This window comes from Tuber melanosporum (genome assembly GCF_000151645.1).
Source record: "Tuber melanosporum whole genome shotgun sequence assembly, scaffold_154, strain Mel28".
NCBI classification, from domain to species: Eukaryota; Fungi; Ascomycota; class Pezizomycetes; order Pezizales; family Tuberaceae; genus Tuber; species Tuber melanosporum.
In genome coordinates this window covers 83394-102030 of record NW_003298813.1, presented here as the reverse complement: position 1 = coordinate 102030, position 18637 = coordinate 83394, and the positions used below count along the sequence as shown (strand labels likewise).

The following is an 18637-nucleotide window of genomic DNA, read 5'->3' as shown; positions in this document are numbered from 1 at the left end:
GAACCCAATAACTGACCTGCAGGAAATAGAAAATTCTGTCTGAATACGAACAACCTCTACTGCTCCTCGCATGGGCACGCTCCCTAATCGCCCTTTCTTAATCCGCTCGCTTCGATAACAATCAAGCTGTCACTGGTTTTGCCAGGCTGTCTGCCTGCCTGCCACGTCGCTTTGATACGAAGAACCGAAATCCGGTTTCCAGTTATAATCCAATAACCTGAAATTCGATTGTATTTCGCCTTTCATAGTGCTTCAAACTCGTTTATCGCCCGGCGCACCCCGTGTGGTGAGTGCCATCTCTGGTAGCACGATACAACTCAAATTTAGTTTCCCTGGGATCTCTACGCAACCAGTTGCAGCTCTATAAACAGCGGGAGGGCAGTGCTCGGCCAAAGCGCTGCTCTCAGAAGAGTTTTTATTTCTTGAAGTTTTGCTCTATTGGATGGTTGGAGGTTTCAATTAAATCATCGACTTTATCATTGGGATCAAAAATTCTATAAACTCCCGCTTCCGCTGGTGGGGAAGAAGCAACATTCACTACGCTCTCAGGAAAAGGGAGAAAATAGCTTTTTTTTCTTCAATGTAGGAGCTTTTTCTTTGAATCTTTGCATTTTTGCCACCCCGGACACATCTAACACTTGCATTACGCCCGACCTAGAAATCACAATGGTGATCAAAACCCCGCCTACAACACCTCGCAAATCCACTGACCCTGATGATAACATCCCCTGCAAAACACCCTCTCCACGCTCATCTGCATCCCAGGCGCCTCCGAACCCCCGGGCCGTGGATGATGAACCCACTCCACGAGTCAATCCTCATGCCTCGGTGTCGTCCCACCCTTTTAAAGGCCTTTCTCGAAAGTTTATGCCTAAGAAAGCGACAAGTGGAGGGGACGACCTTGATGATCGGATGCACAAGCGGTTAAAGGAAGGTACAGAAAGGGCAAGGAAGCTAGATCTAGGGCCAGCACAAGGTGTCTACGATACCGTCAGTGTACGGGAACGAGTGAGGAGGTGGCAGGCTGCTGGCGGAGGGGTCGTAACCGGTGAAGATTTTCCGGAAATACCACCCATATTGCCGGCTACCCCATCACCGGCAGCCCACAGTTGGGGAATGTCAATGTCTGTTCCTGGGGGGTTAGAGAACCCGGGTCCTGTTGTGGAGCAGCCACTTAGTCCCCCGCCGATTTCCAAGATCTTTCGGGAGGGGTGGGATAGTGCAAGCGATGGCGATCGGGATGCAGAGAGAAGGCGAGCCAGGAGCAAAGATAGAGAAAGAAAAATGAAGAGGAGAAGAGACAGGGAAAGAGGTTTAACAAAATCTTCTGTTGCTACTGATATAGAGATTGATCCGGAGGCCAGGCAACTTGGGAAGCAAGTCCCCGCAGAGGATACGGAAAAGGGTACAGATCTTGGAAGTGGTTTTACGAAACAATATTATCCAGAAGACGACGATGGAATCAGGGTCACACCCTTGAGAGTAAAGCGACGGGGCTCGAGCAGGAAGAAGAAGAAAGGTAAAGAAAAGGAGAACTCGGAAGAAGACAAATTGGGGAATGGAGCGGAACCGGAGGCGGTGCCGAAGCAGCCCGTGTTGAAAGAGCCTATAAAGTTTGAAGATACAAAGTCGGAACCTGGCCTCCGGAGACGGGCACGAGAAATAGACCTGGAAGGAGCAGAAGACGCTTGCAAAGTGGAGGTCAAAGCTTGGGATTACGATGACGGAATTAGGATCTACACAAAGAAATCCAAAACCCCGGTAATAGCTGCTCGGTTCAGCGAAGGCGGAAGTAGGAATTCTGTACGCAAGGGTGAGAAGAGTGTTCGTGCTCGGAAAGAAGAATTCGAAGCCGAGATGAGGCGGGAGCGGAAAGCTCAAAAAGACTTCGAAGAGTTGATTAGGCAACAGGAAGAGGATGACCGAGAGAACGCTCAGGCTATAGAAAGTGAGAAGGATTATGAGCAAAAAGCTGGCGCCAACAATATTGAAGGATCCACTGTCGTTGGTGATCAGGAATCGACAAGGAAGAAGTGGGAAGATTTTGATGATGGCATTCGGGTCAGACCACTGAGGACTAAGGGAGTGAGAAGGAAGAGAAGTCCGGCGAGCTCCCCTACAAGAAAGCCTGGAGATGAAAAGGATAGTATTATAGAGAGCGTTGCCGAGACTACCGCTGGGACCAACCCAGAGGTTGAAAGGCAGCGGGAGTTGGAAGAGTCAATCCGGAGGATTCGAGAGTTGGAGAGGCAGGAAAAAGAGGATAGGGAGAAAAGAGAACAACTGGAAAAGGAGGAATGCGAAAAGAGAGAAGCAGAAGAGAAAGAGGAACGAGAGAGGAGAGAGCTGGAGAACAAAGAGAAGGCTGAACGAAGACTCTTGCGGCAGCGTGAGCGAGAGAGGAAAGAGATGGAACGTGAGATGGAACATGAAAGGCAGCGTGAGGAGGAGAGAGAGATGGCTCGCAAGCGCGAAGCTGAAAAATTAAAGCTAGAAGCAGAGATGGAAAGGCGAAAGCCAAGACGGCGTGAAAAGGAAAGGGAGAGGGCGAGGGAGAGAGAAAGAGAAAAGCAGAGGCAGGAGGAGAGGAAGAGGGAGAAGGAAAGGATCAAGAAAATAGAGCCTATGGAGCGGCACTCATCGCCAGTGTCTATCAAGCAGACGGAACCGGAATCTGGATCCGAAACAGAATCGATGTCAACTACAGAATCAGACCCAGAATCGGAGAAGGAACCACAGCCGCCTACAAAGCCTATGTTTCCTTTAGAGACAAATTCTGCACCTACTACCCCAACCCGATCTAAGAGTAGAAGGATCAATAGGCCAATGACTCCGGAGGACCCACTCTTAGAATTTCTTGGGCGACGCGGAACAAAACGGGGGACTAGCCCCCAAAGGATGAAATCGGAGCGTCGCCGGATGTGGGAGAAGCTCGCATCTGGGGGAGAAACGTCCCCGCTGCCATACGAGGCCACAACTCCCTCACCGGATCCTGTAAAGCGACGGGAATCTCGAAAGGTCAAAAGAGATGATTCTACTCCTATAAGTTCACCATCCTCTCCGCCTGTTAAGGAAGAACATCTGCCCAAGGATGAAGAAGCAAGATTGCCACCAGAGATACCTGAAAGACCCAAGCGGACGAGAGCCGAAGCGAGAAGGACAACATTAACAGCACCGGCGGAGGAACCTGTGGCCGAAACAGGGGAGTTCTCTGTCAGTGCTCCTGCAACACCAATACCCCACCCAATGGAGGATTTGTCGCTGAGGAGAAGAAAGGCCAAGAGCAAAAGATTGTCAGTACAGGACGATGGCCAAGCAAAAGTGGTAGAAGCACGGACAGATACGCCATCGCCTGAGCCTCTGTCATTCAAGCAGGCCGAGTTATCAGTAGATCCTGCACCTCGAAAGAGGAAGAGTGATATCAGCACTGGGACATTTGGGCCAAAGTTGGCATCTGCTACAAGTTCATTTTTTAAAGCTGTCAAGGCAGAGTTTCAAGCGGAATTGCAAGCAGCAGCCAAGGCTGCAGAATCGACTTCTTCCAGTGAGGGAGAAGATCTAGACCTTCTCAACCACTTTGTTGAAAATTCTAGACCTGTTGAATCTATTGGAGAGCAAGACGAAGGCAGCGACGGGGATCATGAGATCGCGACGGACCCAGTAACGGCGGAAGAGTTAACACCACCCCCTCCGACGCTGGTGGCGAGAGCTACCTATACAGAAACGGAGACCGAGACCGAGACCGAAACAGAAACAGAGTCGGAGTCGGAGTCCGAGACTGGATCGGATAGTAGGTCGGGATCGGGCTCGCAAGCGACACAAGAGCACCAACCGGGTGCTGACCCTATCAGAGACACTGAGGTTTCCTCCGAGTCGCGAGCGCAGGTTGGGTCTCAACCGGAACTAGAAGCTTCAGCTGGGAGGAAACCCCCGACTACAGAATCCCTGAGGCCGAGTGGCAACGTTTTGCTTGGAGATTCTCAGACGTTACTACCGAAGAGAAGTATCCGTAGTTCACCTTCACCTCCAAAACCAAAAAGAAGGGGATCAAGAGCTAGATCTCAAGGAACACACACGCCTGTATCTTCCATCGACAGTGGTGAGGCTCGCGCTTACACTGATAATGGGTCCGTAAGGGAACCTTCAGATGCTTCCTTGTCTACCGTTAAACCTCTTAATATCAAACCCAGAGATCCTTCCCCAGAGGGCCAAACTTCTCCTACGCAGGCTCCCCAGGGACAGGGTGGTGAGATTTATTACACCCCAAGTCTTCTCACTCAAGAGGCCAGCCTAAAACGGAAGTACACAAAGCATGCCGATCTTATCTCAATACTCTCTGTACCGAAGCCAAGTAAAAGCTTGAGGTCTGCCACAAGAACTAGGAGCCATGGAAAGATGTCTCGGAAAGTTTCAACTATCACCATTCAAGATTTGATGGCTGAACTAGCCACCGAGGAAGCCAAATACCTCCGTGAGCTCCGAACCCTGGTCGAAGATGTGGTCCCTGTGCTTTTCCAGACGGTGCTCGAGCGTGCAGATGATGTTGTCAGACGGCGGTCTTTGAGTGGAGGGAAGCCTGACAACTACGGTTTCCGGACAGGCTTTGCAACAAATCCGACAAGGCCCATTGTAGATATGGGAATTTCACTGGAGCGCCTTAAAACGGTCCACGAGAGGATGCCTAAGCAAAATCCCAATGAACTCCTAATTTGGGCTATGGACGCCAGGAAGGTTTATGAAGAGTATCTTTCTGTTTGGAGAATGGGGTTCCAAGATGTTGTTGTGACCCTAGCACCGGATTATGAGGATGAGAAGGAATTCAGAGATTACCAAGAAGAGCTCACGCGGAAAGGTTTAGAGATGCTATACAGTTTCACACAGCCAACCCCTTCCGCTATATCATATGAAGGTGATCCATCAACTTGGGCCATGCCGCCTCCGCCGGAGCCCATAGACGAAGGCGAAAAAGTGGATGTGGCATTTCTCCTCAAGAGACCACTTGTGAGGTTAAAGGTTTTGGCGAAACTTTTCAAGGTAGGAACATCTTCACCTCCAAAAGTTTTGTTTTGAACGTAGAGCTCCTCCACATTGTCATGAAACCTCGTTGAAATCAGTGGGCGTTTAAACTCATTTTATGCCTTCATTACGAAATATTGGAATATGTTACTAAATTATCGATATTAGAGGATGAATCTCCTACAGCCTTCAGCACCCGCACAGGCATTGACATCGGCCTTCCACGGGGTTGTAGCAATAGCCCGCCGCAAGATTGCAGAGGAAAAAGCACGTATTGAAGACGAGGCCGCAGCATCAATAAGTGTTGCTAATGTCTCCGACATTCACACTTTGCTCCCCCAGTATGATGTTTCACTCGATCCAACCAAACGTGTACGGGCACGTGACGGCTTTTACATGCGGCTCTACCACTCGTCGGGGAGGGTCCTTCAGCGCAACGTCGAATTGATACTTCGTGATCCCCCCGGAAAGGCAAGACCTGAGCGAACTGAAATCTTAGTCTGCCAGTTTGGGGAAGGGGAAGTTTCTGATAAATGGCTTTTGTTCGCACCGATCCCCCTGGGTGCTATATCTGCTAGGACGGGTGACGCAGCAGGCGAAATTGTCGTAATGGTCAGGGGAATGGATCCAAGCAGCCAGGAAGAGCTTCGGGAAATTCTCATTTTAGGTTCTCCTACCGCTGCGGGATTTGAATGGGTTCAGATGCTCGGACTGATTCCAATCCCTCCGGAGGGGCCTTTTACGGACAAGCCTTATCAAATGCATACGCTAGAGACACTGACCGAAGAGGGAACACTTTCTTCGCGTTGGCAATCACCAGCCCCGCCACACTCCTCTCATGGGCCAAAGACACCAAAGGCACTTTCTCAAAAATCAGAACAGGAAACACAGAAGAAATCAGAGAAATCAGAAAGCGTTGGCGACGTTTTTTCATTCCTTGAGTCTGATAGGGCAACGCCAAAACAAGAACCAGCACCCTTGGTTGTTGAACCCCCGAAGACAGTCAAGCCACCGTTAGAAAATGCTTCCGGGGCAGAGGGCACAAATGGACCTAAACCAGCGGAGCATTGTGAGGTTCTCCCGCCCGACTTTGCTATGATGCCATGCATCGCAGGTGGATACTGGTTCCTCGGCGGGCATTTCAAGACTCCCGAAGCGAAGACCGATGCCGAGCAGGGGCTGGGAGCTCAAGATCTTCTTGCTTCCCCACCTCTTCGTCATTCGGCGTCCTTGCATACATTGAGCGACAGGTACTCGGCCCCCAGTGAGGGTCGGAGTCCAAGTCTCCAGCGCTCCCGCAAAGCCAGTAAGCCTTCGTCATCGAGAAGGAATTCAACTATCAACAACGACCCCGACACTCTCTCGCTTGGCCCGTCAGAGCCCTCCAACTATCTAGCGCCCGCCCCAACCAATACCCTTTCGCGCACAAGGTCAATCCATCTCGATGATGAGGCCCGCTCCACCGCTGCCCTAGAGAAGCCCGCCCTAAGGTCACCGTTCGAGGATGCACCAAATCTCTCCCCCGACCCTAAGCCCGAGGAGCTAGGATCTCTAACCCCAGTTAAAAAGGGCACGAAGACCGATGTACCTCCTCCGGTGCCCCCTCATAGAGTCCTTACCACCTCCCAATCACGCGATTCAAACCCTCCCTCTCGGTCACCAGTAATTCTTTCAATGCCTAGCAACTCTTCTCCGTCTTCTGGCAAATCTGGCTTTAATGGCCGTCGCCGCACTTCCAGTCCCCTCAAGCATGAATACGATCCATCATCGCCTTCGGGATCTGAGTCGGAATCTGAGGAAGAGGAAGAGAAAGAGGAAATAAATCTACAGTTTAAAGAAAAAGGAAATAACGATGAAACGGCGGACGATGAATCTGTATCGTCAAGCTCAGAGGAATCCTCGTCAGAAGAGGAGGAATCCGACGATGTCGTTTCCATCTGTTCTGAAGAAGAAGATGGAGACTATCCTCCCCCGATGCTGTCCATCCCCAGGCGGGTTTCTAAGGAGCCGTCGGGGATAATTTCGCTTCCAAGGCAAAGACCTTCCTCCCTGACTTTGGCCTCTTCTGCTCCTACTATTCAAGCATCTGCTCCGCCCGCATACAAGTTCCGAGCTTGGGTGTTTGCATGGGCCATAAACCAGTGGGAGAAACTGCACTCGAATGAATGCAGAATTATAATAACCCCCGGGCATATTGAGAGTTTCCCATCTGGGTCACCCCCATCTACCCCGGGTAGTGCTACCCCGTCCGAAAAGCCTGGCACCGATAACTTTACCGATAAGAATACGCCCTCAACGGATATCGCATTGCCACAAAAACTGTCTGAGACATCGCTAGGATCTACAACGCCAGTGTTTAGTCTCGATCTAAGTCCTGTTACACCCGTTCGACGTGGTACTGCCGTTGATGTTTCTATCAGAACCCCTCCAAACTCCAAATTTTCTGGCGCAAGTCTTATGCTTCGCTGCAGATCTCCCGCCGAATGCGAAACCCTTTACAACGCGATCAACAACAGCAGAGTGTACCCGGTAAACTACCAAGCTCCGAGTACGCTTCTGAGCTCACTAGCATCTTCCGAGATGGGAATCAGCGAAGCCTCGTCCACTACCGCTGGTGGGAGCGTCAAGAGAGGTTGGGGAAGCTGGGGAAGATCAAAAACTTATCGCAATGGGATCGCAGACAGTAATTCAGGAAGTATCATATCTTCTGGGCCATCGGAGACCTCAGTCGGCAGCCTTTCTTCAGCATTCTCTAGATTCCGCCAACACAATCGCATGTTCAAGAGCCCCCTCAGTTCAGTTGCATCCAGTTCTTCGAGCAATGCAGGTGATTCCCGCAGAGGAAGCCCTTCTGCCCTAAGCATGCCCGTAGTGGATGGCAACCCTGTCTTCAAAATCCGACTTTACCGCCGTGAAAACGCTTCCAAGTGGAGAGATCTTGGAAATTCGAGATTGAGCATTCTCAAGCCTGTAAACGCAAGCCAGAAACAACCGAATAGCCTGAGTACCGGAGATGAAAAGAGAATCGTTGTGACGAATAAAGCGGGGACGTTGGTATTCCTCGATGAGGTATTGGGAGAATCGTCCTTCGAGCGTGTAGCTAGAACTGGTATCGCTGTTAGCGTGCTTGTTGGCGAGGGTGAGGAGAATGGCACTGGTGTTCCGGGGGGTGTGGGCGGTATTGGCGCGAAGAGCATTGTTTATATGATGCAGGTATGTTCCCCCACCCTCTTTCCGAAAGTCAAATTGTCAATGGGGCTGCGCGCTAATGCAGTATTCCTGGAATAGATGAAAGGCGAGGCCGAAGCAGCATATACCTTTTCCATTGTTGGCAAACTAAGATACTAGTCGAATAGCCCTCCACCTCACCTCCCACTCTGGATCTTTTTCCTTTTTTTCTCTTCATTTCTTTTGTCATTTTCATTCCTTAGGTAGTGCATACTCACTTTGGCGCATATATCATATGCCCGTGTAGGGGACACTGTCTATCAGCTTTGCGCATTGGGATAGGGGATCGTGGGCAAGTGGAGTCTGGGGTTTCTGTTTATACCGATCTAGCGTTTTTCCTTTTAGAATTACTTGGGAGTTCTCTTTTTTTCCTGTTTGGGGTTCTCTTTTTCTTCTCTTGCTCATTTCATTTCATTGTCATCATTGGGGAAATTTCATTTACACACTACCGGTAGGAGTCTCGGCGACAAGGCGAGTGCGAGTGGGGTTGAGTAATATGTCCGTGTTACCATAATATTACCAGGGACGCGAGAGGCGAGAGAGATGAGGATATCCGCGGTGTGGACAAAAGGATGGAAAAGCAATCGCTCATAAGTTTGAGTGGAGACAGAGGCATTGGGATTAAGGGATATTTAATTTCTTTGGCGTTAGGAATCAGCTGTTATTGGTCATGTTACGTTAGCTACTGTATGGACGGAGTGTTAGACATTGGATACCAGAAGGTCCAGAATAGTCAATACAGCAATAAACCTTTACAATTATATATACATGATTTCACCGGGCTCCCCATCATAATCCATGTTGAGTCGCTAGTTAAAGCTGGGATAGATAAAGAAGGCTGTCCTATTATAATATATACCTTATCCTATCCGGAGGGCGATACACAGGTACATCGAGCACGGTATGCTAGATTAGCTCCCAATAACAAATAGTAAGATTTCAATGGAGCCTAATACGATAGATTGTTGAATTATCACGTCTATTATGTCATACAGTTTACTCATAATATGCTGTACTGTGCTGTTCGAGCTGTTTCAAAAGGCGTATCATACAAGAAGAAATGTTCTCTGCAGCCCACCCACCAACCAATAAAAAAACAAAATAAAAAAAGTCTCCCAAGGTTCCATTCTCCGTCTACCTCCTATCGACATTGGGCAGTACGCTTATATCAGTTAATTTAAGGATTGTGTGATACCGTGGCTACAGTAAGACCTCGAGCAAAAGAAGAAAAACAAAAAAAGTCCGATATTATAATTATTATAGTACCTCTTTCACAGCCATTCTGAAGCCTTCATTCCAAACTTTCTTTCTTCAAACGCACTCTACTAGTACATACAGGAAGACTGCTAGCCAAGAGGACCTGATAGTTCAGCATGAACACACACCCCCACTCTGGACATATATCACAATTTATGCCAAAATCCCACCTCACCTAAAAAAAAAGAGAGAACAAAAATAAAAAGCGAGCAGCAAGAGAATTTTGCCCTTCGAGAAAAATACCACCACCAATACAGACAGCATTCCACCCGCATGACTTACTACGATACCAGCGGGATCATTCCCCACTTGTGGGGGACATAATATTATAAGGGCAAAAAGAGGTTATAAATTTCTTGAGTGCGGGGGAGACATTCGGGTATTCGGTTGATATGATACCGTAGCCTGGCAGTACGTTCGCCTTATAGTGAGATCTACTCGTGGACAGAATTCATGACTCCTCACTCCACGGTATGACACAACAAACCCACACAAGGTATTAGTTTATATAAAAAGGTATAAAAAGCGTAGCGTAGGAGGGGGAAAGGAAAAAACTTCCATAAGGAAGTTTCCCTCGGATTCCCTCGGATTATTATTAAGTATAGACTCGTACCTCGTCTCGTACTCTAGAAACCCTGCAAACTGTCACCAAACACCGAGTGACGACTCGTGTTCCGGACCGAACTCCACCATTTTGTTCAGCCCCCCCCCTCCCGGGAGTTGCAGAAGCCACCAACCAGTCGATCGGTATGCAGCCGGGCCCAAAATTACGAATGGCACCTCGCTTATCACCCGGCGATCTAAAACAAGGTCAAGCCAAGAACAACCTTTTAATCGCAACCAGCATTTGGTACTAATGACCACCATACGGTACAGTACCCCCAAAACCCACGATCAACGACAAATATGCCTCCAAATTCGTATTGAAGGCTAGATTTGAGCTTAGCATTAAAGCCCACTACAAAATAGATATATATATTCAACCTCTATCCCACCACTGAAATAAACCCCAATACGAGAACTGAGCCAATCAAAAAAAAAAAAAACTGGGGAAAAAATATATAAAATCAGTAGCTACGCACAGGAGGAAAGGGGAGAAAGACGAAAAGAAGAAGAAAAACTACAATCACTGCAGTAAGTACTTTCGTGGCTGGTAGGAACCCGCACAAAACGCAGTCAAGAAAAGGAGCGAGAAATAAAAAGAGCAACAAAGAAAAGAGGCATTGCACCGCATAACAGTACTCCACCGAAAACCAGACCCCATACGCCACCTTCAAACCGCACTGTAGCCACCCCGCCCACCGCCCCTACCCTGCAACGTCCCTAAAACCCTTCGTGCCCAGTCCTTTAGTAGATATGGTAGATCCCGAATGGTATCACTGTGAGGAAGGAGGTCCCAGCTGTTGCCCGAAGAATAATTAGTCGACTACCTTTTGAAGTTAAAATGTTTGTTTTTTCCGTCTGGATTGGGGTGTTAGGAGAAATGGGGAGAAACGACGGGGAGCTGATGAGGAGGGAAGAGCAGGAAAGTACCCTCTTGCGCCATAGCGGTTGTGGTTTAGCCAGGAGCCGAAAATCAAATATGCTGCAACGCCTAGGAACAAACTAAAAATTTTGAGCGTGTATGTTAGCGCAGCTTAAAGAAAGTGGGTGGGGTATTACATGATGATAAACCAGGTAAAGAATCCCCAGTGGTGTCCTTGGTCCGCGTCTGGATCCTTCTCAAGACTTTCACAGGCATACTTTGTCCTCCACTCCAATCTCAGCACGTTCCTTTCGGCATTGGTGGTATCGTAGTTGATGAATTTCAAACTCTGCTCCTCCGCACTTTCACCCTCTTTTGGATCCTTCTTCTCCGATCCCTTATCGCCATCTCCTTTCCTCTCCTCACTCCTCCTCCCCTTTTCGCTCCCCTCCCCCTCCCCCCCTTCCTTCTTCAAGCCTTCTAGACCCGTCTTCTCCGGATCACAGATGAACTCAACTACCGCTTGTTGAGGCTTCTTCTCGTATAGTCCACCATTAAGCACAACCCTCAGCCCTTCTTTCCCCGAATCCGCATGCGATTCTGAAGTCTTCAACCGTGTAACCTTTTCATCTACACGCCGACCATCAATATCTCCCGCGATCGGAATAATTTTGTGAATGCTTGTAGTCCCTCCGTCGTCCGTCACGCGCTCGATACCACAAACTGTGTTCATCATGCATCAGTCAAGCCATACAACAAATCTATCCTGGATCAAGCGAAACTAACCTTGCGTACCATGTGGACACTGTGCCTTCGGATGATCCACCTTATTCTTCTGTATAGGCCCGCACGGATTGATCGTCCAGGTAGTATTCGTTACCTATCACAAAAAAAAGAAATCAGTCTCTCACCCCTCCATCACCACAACGCACAAAGTAATGCGGGGGGACTCACGGTAGGAAACGACTCCTCTCCTGTGGTCACAGAATACGGGCCTTGAAGCTCCTTCAGACTCCACTTGATTCCATCTACGACTGCCTCGCAACTGAAACTTGCCAGCGCGACCGACGACAAAGCGGCGATTACAGAGCACTGATAGAGCCGCATGACGATGTAGATGATGATGATGTGATAGGCCTAGCAACCGTTGCCTCGTTAACACCGGAGAGGGAGAGGGCTTGGAGCGAGATGTTGTTTGATGATCGATAACCCCCGCTGTTGTCAAGACGAAGGGATAAAAGGGGGAATAAGATATTAGGGTGCTGCAGAGAGAGAAAGGAGCGAGGTCTGACTCTTGAAGGAAAGTTGGAAAGGTGGGCTTCGGACCGGTAATTCACTCGCTCATCGGGACTGTGTTCCCCCACTGACGAAGGGCGTGTTAGTCACCATAAACCCTATTCGGAAGCATCAACACGGGGCGGGGGTTTTGGAAACCAGGCCGGGTAACCTCCTGGTAAAAGTGCCTTGTGTTTGGAGGCTTGGGGGTACAAGTATGATACCAGTATAGATACTCGAGTACGAGACGGGTATCATATCATACCTGGGGTGAGATTAAACCTGAGCAACCACATTTTCGCAAAAGTTATACCGGTATGATAGGGGGGAGGCAACTCCATCAGATATTTGCTCGAACACTCGAGCATCATACTCAAGGCTCTAGTCACACGCCTTGCCGGTGTGCTCGTACTCGTACCGGTACTTGTACTCACGGACATAATCTTACCCCAAGGACTCGAGTACTCGTACCGTAGATGGTCGTGTAGGTTAGGTTACAGATGGGGCGTTTCTAATTCCGGGACGGGACGTTTTTTGTTGATGCACTCAGCCCCCAGTTCCGGAGATTGGCGACCTGGTTTTCTGGAACCCGGGTTCCCCATTAACTTACAAGTATCCCACACCCCATATACGGCATTGTATCGTGCCGGTAGTATCAAGGGTATAACTACCGCATACAGTTCATTGAATCCAATAAAACAAACTATAACCGATCAAGCCCTGTTGTTCCCATTTGTCTAGACGTTCATCTTAAACTGCTTCAAGTATTCATAGTCCCTCAAGTTCGCATCTACAGCTTTCTCTATTATCCTGGCGCCCTCCTCGCCATATTTCTCAACCCAGCTCGCATATTCCTCCTCAGCTGTCCTAAAAACTTTCTACGAATAGTTAGCTACGACTCATATAGAAAAGCCCTGCAAACCTACCTTCTCCCTAGGCCTCAATCCCTTGCTCTCAATAGCATCCTCGTGAAATCCTTTCCACTTATCAAAATCACTACAACCCCCTGCTTCCCACACAAGCATGCTCTCATTGAACTCCAGCCCCACGCTCTCACAGTATTTCTGGACTACCTCCTTAGGATGGTCGAGGAGGTCATCTGCATCAATGAGGCATACCTCTGCGCCGTCTTTACCCCCGATAAGACCTTTGGCGCGGAGGTAATCGAAGAAAACTCGTAATTCGCGGTATCCAGCTTCCGAAGGGAGGAAGTAGTCGAAACCAGTCTTCTCGGAAAGCGGGGGAACCGTGCAGCGGTAGAAAGACGGGATCGCACGGCGGGGATGGCGGATCAGAAAGTTGAAATGGTAGTTCTTCAAGGTTGAAAGAGGGATAACGGATGGATTGTCGTTATCTTCCGGAGAGACATCCCTAATTCCGTCGGTACTCTCATTAGAAGCATCATTAGAACGCCCATTGGTGTCACATCCCTCCCCCTCGTGGATTCCCAATCGAAGCGAGGGAGCGATTCCCCCAATTCCAGCAGATGAATCGTAAGGGATGATATAGTAGGCCATATCTTTCAAGAAGACTCTTTTCCCCTAGACTCGATTAGCACAGTATCCCAGTGCTTTCCGCAGGAGATGCAAACATCTTCTCCCCCACCGCTAATGTTGCTGACCACGTCTCGGTAAGTAGTTTCGGAAAATCCGCTTTTGTCCCTGACACCTTGGTGTTCTTTCCCAAAATACCTCTCACCAATCCTCTCTCCGCCGAAGTAGAAAGCATCGCCAAACGGCTCATGTACACACCTCAAGTCCTCCCTAGTCATCATAACCCTTTCGAAAGCCGTCGAACACGACCTCGGATGAGTTGCAAGGAAAATCGGCTTGCTAGACATTCGGTATTTCTTCTGTAGTTTTTTTTTCCCCTATGCTCTTGTGCTTCTAGGTTTGCATCCTCTCCAATAATTTGAGGGTCCCAACGGGGCTTTTTATGAGCCATTCTATCATGCGCAGCCGAAGGCCTGCCAGGCGATTTAGAGATAAGAAAAATAGAAACGGAGGCAGGGTAATAATATTTCCCACTTCGTTATGCATGTTCAGTTAGAGCTTCGCGAACAGATAGGGAAGATGTAAGCGACGCCGGGAAGGAAGTTTAGCATACGACAGCATGCACGATTATATTGAGCGGTTCCCCCGATGCAATGCAAATCATACACCATTCCCATCTAACTTGTGGGCTCGGCCCGGAAAAGAGGGGAAGGCAGACCCCCCACTAGGCTCTCCTCTTGCCGTCTGCAAGTAGGAGCCCCTACGGCATTCGACATGACCCTGCACGATAGTGCCCAGGAAAACCGACAAAAGGGTCAGATCCCAAATTTTGGCAGGTGTCAATGATATAATACGAATCAGTCCCCATCCTACAGTATGATACCACCAATCCCCCTGGATGGACTATGGAAAGGAAATACTGGGGCTGGGCAACTTGATCCCTGTGACCACTTGCCATTCTCATACCAGGACTGTCCGTTAACCCACCCGTACAGTAGAGGCTGTCCGGGGAAACAGAAGAAATAGCCACTATTGTATCGCGACTCTCGAAAATCTCCCCCTCCCCTTCAGAGATCCACAGCCCATACCCAGCAGCCCGGGTGTGTCCATAGCCCCCTTGCCTTCAGAGAATTGTATGAGTATGGGGCCGACAGAAACTGCTTTCCGACCATTACAATCATATTCGAGTACACAGACTACAGGGAGCCGCAGTTAATATCATAATGCCATTACCGGTAGGGTCGCGTTTGACACCCCAGAGAAATGGCGTTTTTCTGACTTCTATGGCAAATTCTATTAATGGAATATCTTGACTCGCCACTTTTTTGTCTGTGGCCCGATGTACTGTACCGGCAGTACTCGTATTGCACCTGGGACGGTGCAGGGCGTCGAAAATCGACCCTCCCACAACCAAAAACTAAGAACAAACCCACCCCGGAAACAACCCGCCTGCTTTGAGAAAAACTCCCTATAGCACCACTCAGAATTAGCTCCCCTTTGACTGTATGGCCTCTGTTTTTTGATCGATTAAGTGCTGGTTGAGCGTGGTAAGATCGGTACCCCCGGACCAGTCAGCATACTCACAAATATATGCCAAAGCGCTAGACTAAGTTTTCTATGCATGACCAAGCAAAGGCGATGAGCCAGTAGTCTACGGTACCTACCCGTGCACTTGTGCTCGTACTGTACCTTGCAGGCCTCCCTAAGCAAATCTTGTTTGATAGCGAATATGTGCAGCGGGTTCGTCGTGAGTAAGGAGGAAAACACTTGTGCACGGGTGAGAGTGATTGTGTTTGACTAGTGGTCCATGACCGATTCATTCCTCCTTAAGTACAGGAAGGGAAAACACACAACACTCTCAGGGTAAACCCACATAACAGGAGAAAGACAAACAACCATGGTCATGACTGTTCCAGCTAAATGACACCATACCTCCCAGCTATCTACTGGGATTACATATCTATCATTGTTTTCATCAGAGCAAAACGTTCAACGTTCAGCAGGGTATTCGAGTAGTCTAGCTGCTATCATATGTGGACTGGACTATATCGATTTTTTTCCTCTAGGACCAAAGACATTCGAATTTAACAAAATTTTGAATTTTTTGGGCCCTGTTCGGCGCATCACAATAAAAATATATCACAATAAAAGTTGCAAATAGCATATATTCTAAAATAAATTTATAGTATATTTCGGAAAAATAGGTGCTCATTTGGACAAATAATATAAAATAAATATACATGCCAAGACAGCACAAACCCTATTATTGTTGTAAAAGTAGGGTTAAAAACAGTATTAATTTTCAGAATAAAAAAGCCTCATGTTACTATCTCAGTAGGAGATTATACTTCATGAACAAGCAATATAAAGTAGTATAAACAACATAAATACCCTTCAGCAATTATGGACAATGGTCTGTGGGCCGAGGACGGTAAGGAATTTCATGTTAAAGTTGAATTGATTATTTGTTATATATAAATAATTTCTAACATATCTATTTTATAATAATATTGTAAAGGACTCTTATTTCTAGCCCTTAATCTATATACTATACTCTCATATTTACGCTATAAAAATATATATTGAAATAAAAATATATCATAATATTTTTGTATGCACCAAACACACCCCTATATAAAAAGTTTTAATTGCCAAAATTTATACTATAAAAGTCACTTTTATGCTATAAAAATGGCACGCCGAACAGGGCCTTATTTTTATTTTTTCCGGAAAAAATGACGGTTTTTTTTCTATAATAATATGGTGCCGTACCGAACATGGTTCTAAGTCGTCACGGTTTGCGGTCATGATACTATACATTTTCATTCTATTGTAAGAAATCGCAACTCCCGGCGCGGAAAAGGTTAACGATAAGATAAGCACACGGTTACCATGCCGCCAGAATCTGGAGCCCTGGCACAAGGGAATCCAGTAGCAAAGTTGGTGGGTCACAGCAAGCAAGGGGCGGGCAGTCCCATCGATGCAAGTACTGTAGGTGATGAGACTCAGAGTGTGCGAGCAATTCACCGGCCGAAAACTTGCATTTTTTCTGTGCACTGCTTTTTCTTATCAGATGGACCATCACACTCCGAGTATTAGAAAGATTCCGAGCCCACCCATTACCGGTTCACGCAAACTCCCACCCACCCACACCCCTCACTCAAACCCGCAAATCCCGCCAGAAGGAGGAAGTGTCCCCCCCATAACGTTGGAGTAATACCGGTAGCTCCAACCAAGCGGAACCATACGGCACGGTCAACCTATGCATCGCATGATTACAACTTCTATACTGGAGATACAAGGAAAGCATAAATAAGTATTTTTGTTGCAAGTATCATGGAAACAACAATCGATATATACAGTCTGAACGGCAATGACTGGGGCCGTACCTTTTTTTTTTCTCGCACCACCAACCCGCGAGCTCGGGGTTCGATTGATGGATAGTGACTCCGTGAACGTCGTGTTTTGTCATCGCACCACGACTACAGTGCTTTAGGAAGGGAGAGAAGGGGTTGCGGGGCCATGGATGGCGTAGGAGGATATAACCCTGTGGCCGGTTTTCCGATAACTGTATGGGAAAAGGTGCGAGATTGGGGTATCGTAGAATCGTGTCGGGTGGTGGTCTACTCGAGTAGGTTGGACGGTGTGTTCTTAGCAGTAAACTGGATGTCGTGCTGAGTGAACCAAATCACCTGGGGCTGATAGGTATTTTTTAGTACTCGAACGTACACATCTGTGCACGATACATACCAGCCATCCCGACATAGACGACCCAGCGCGATTCTCGCGTTAGCCCTTTACAGGTTCTTCGGATAGTCTGCGTGAAAATAGGGAGGTGGACTTTGTTCAAGGAGTGAGATTCAACAACGAAAATATCCTACCGTTTTACGGGGTCTTGGCAATGGGTAGGTGTTCGCAAGAGATAAGTTAATTCCTGTATAATATCTTTCCCAGGGGGGCAAACAAGGTACGGTAAGTTACAGTACCATTCGTTCCGTCCAAACTCACGCCGGGCGTTAACTTACCATTTTTAAATAATTATACAAGAATAAGTACGCTTCCGCTACATTAAAATATCTAGATTGTTGGGAATACTGAGGAGAATAATGTACGGTTTTTTTGAAGTGGGTAGAGGTCTTAATGGTGACATATAATCCATTGAAAAGTTGCAGCCTAGTGTAGGTTTTGTATGGCGCAAATCATATCATACATAAGTTAATTAGATTCCGAACCCGAGAGCCATAAACTCCTCAGCTCCTCTGCCCGTTAACATGTTGCTAACTCGGGCGAGAATCTTGGCATCGAGGCTTGAGGGAAATGGATGGAAGTGACGAAGAATAGCATCAAAGGCAGGGTAACCGAAGCAGCGCAAAAGCACCGAAGCCTAGCTGTATTTTCGCACGGCTCATCAGTGGTGGATGCAGCTTATCTGCTGACGCACTGGTACAGTACTCGAGATACAGTAATCTACGGCACTGCACCGGTATCTTTGCTCAGGGTGAAGCTGGAACCTTTCGGGAAGAACCGGGTGGGCGAAATGTTTGTGTTGCCTTAACTCGACGAAATTGGAAACACCGTGATTTTATCTCTTCGCTGCACTGTTCCTTTGGTCGCCAATCAGCAAACGCAGATACGCGCACCCAAGAGCCCTATTGACATAACGGTAGTGGTATTGCGTGCTCATGCCGGAATTCTCGAGTACTCGTACTCGAGTAATCACTTGTATGACCCCACGCGCATTTTATTTCTCTAGTCCACATGGTGCTCCGCCAATGGAGTCTTGATGGTGTGGCACTCGAGCTTTGTGCCATGAGACTGCAGCTGATTCAATGAAGGCAGAAATGACAAGCTAATGTACAGTACAGCACTAAGAAAACTCTGCATACGGGTGTCAAGAAGAGAT

The 18637-nt window shown here is 48.0% G+C and overlaps 3 protein-coding genes; 1 reads left to right on the top strand and 2 right to left on the bottom strand.

Annotated features, from left to right (window-relative positions):
* Window positions 1–2625: 2625 nt before the first annotated feature.
* Window positions 2626–9004, top strand: GSTUM_00002983001 (uncharacterized protein; the record flags this gene model as incomplete). XM_002836610.2 has 5 exons in its annotated part: window positions 2626–4870; window positions 4955–5034; window positions 5185–7252; window positions 7355–8229; window positions 8305–9004. The coding sequence occupies 5 exons, from the start codon at window positions 2626–2628 to the stop codon at window positions 8362–8364; spliced, it is 5328 nt and encodes a 1775-aa protein (XP_002836656.1). The 3' UTR covers window positions 8365–9004.
* Window positions 9005–10312: 1308 nt separating this feature from the next.
* Window positions 10313–12260, bottom strand: GSTUM_00002982001 (uncharacterized protein). XM_002836609.2 has 6 exons: window positions 11921–12260; window positions 11753–11846; window positions 11453–11689; window positions 11164–11374; window positions 11035–11106; window positions 10313–10901 (listed from the first exon to the last, which is right to left on the bottom strand). Exons 1-6 carry the CDS (start codon window positions 12071–12073, stop codon window positions 10775–10777), a joined length of 894 nt encoding a protein of 297 aa, XP_002836655.1. The 5' UTR covers window positions 12074–12260; the 3' UTR covers window positions 10313–10774.
* Window positions 12261–12897: 637 nt separating this feature from the next.
* On the bottom strand, window positions 12898–14521 carry GSTUM_00002981001 (uncharacterized protein). XM_002836608.2 has 4 exons: window positions 14348–14521; window positions 13833–14267; window positions 13168–13782; window positions 12898–13119 (listed from the first exon to the last, which is right to left on the bottom strand). Exons 2-4 carry the CDS (start codon window positions 14079–14081, stop codon window positions 12979–12981), a joined length of 1005 nt encoding a protein of 334 aa, XP_002836654.1. The 5' UTR covers window positions 14082–14267; window positions 14348–14521; the 3' UTR covers window positions 12898–12978.
* Window positions 14522–18637: the final 4116 nt, after the last annotated feature.

Excerpts from the sequence above, each read along its gene's own strand:
- GSTUM_00002982001 (XM_002836609.2), bottom strand. The coding sequence starts at position 12,073 with ATGCGGCTCTATCAGTGCTCTGTAATCGCCGCTTTGTCGTCGGTCGCG. Across the intron at positions 11,107-11,163 it reads TTTACCTGGTTTATCATCAT|TTTGTTCCTAGGCGTTGCAG; the intron begins GTAATACCCCAC and ends CAAAATTTTTAG. Across the intron at positions 10,902-11,034 it reads AACCGCTATGGCGCAAGAGG|CTGGGACCTCCTTCCTCACA; the intron begins GTACTTTCCTGC and ends TTCGGGCAACAG.
- GSTUM_00002981001 (XM_002836608.2), bottom strand. The coding sequence starts at position 14,081 with ATGTCTAGCAAGCCGATTTTCCTTGCAACTCATCCGAGGTCGTGTTCG. Across the intron at positions 13,783-13,832 it reads TTAGCGGTGGGGGAGAAGAT|GGGAAAAGAGTCTTCTTGAA; the intron begins GTTTGCATCTCC and ends AATCGAGTCTAG. Across the intron at positions 13,120-13,167 it reads GATTGAGGCCTAGGGAGAAG|AAAGTTTTTAGGACAGCTGA; the intron begins GTAGGTTTGCAG and ends AACTATTCGTAG.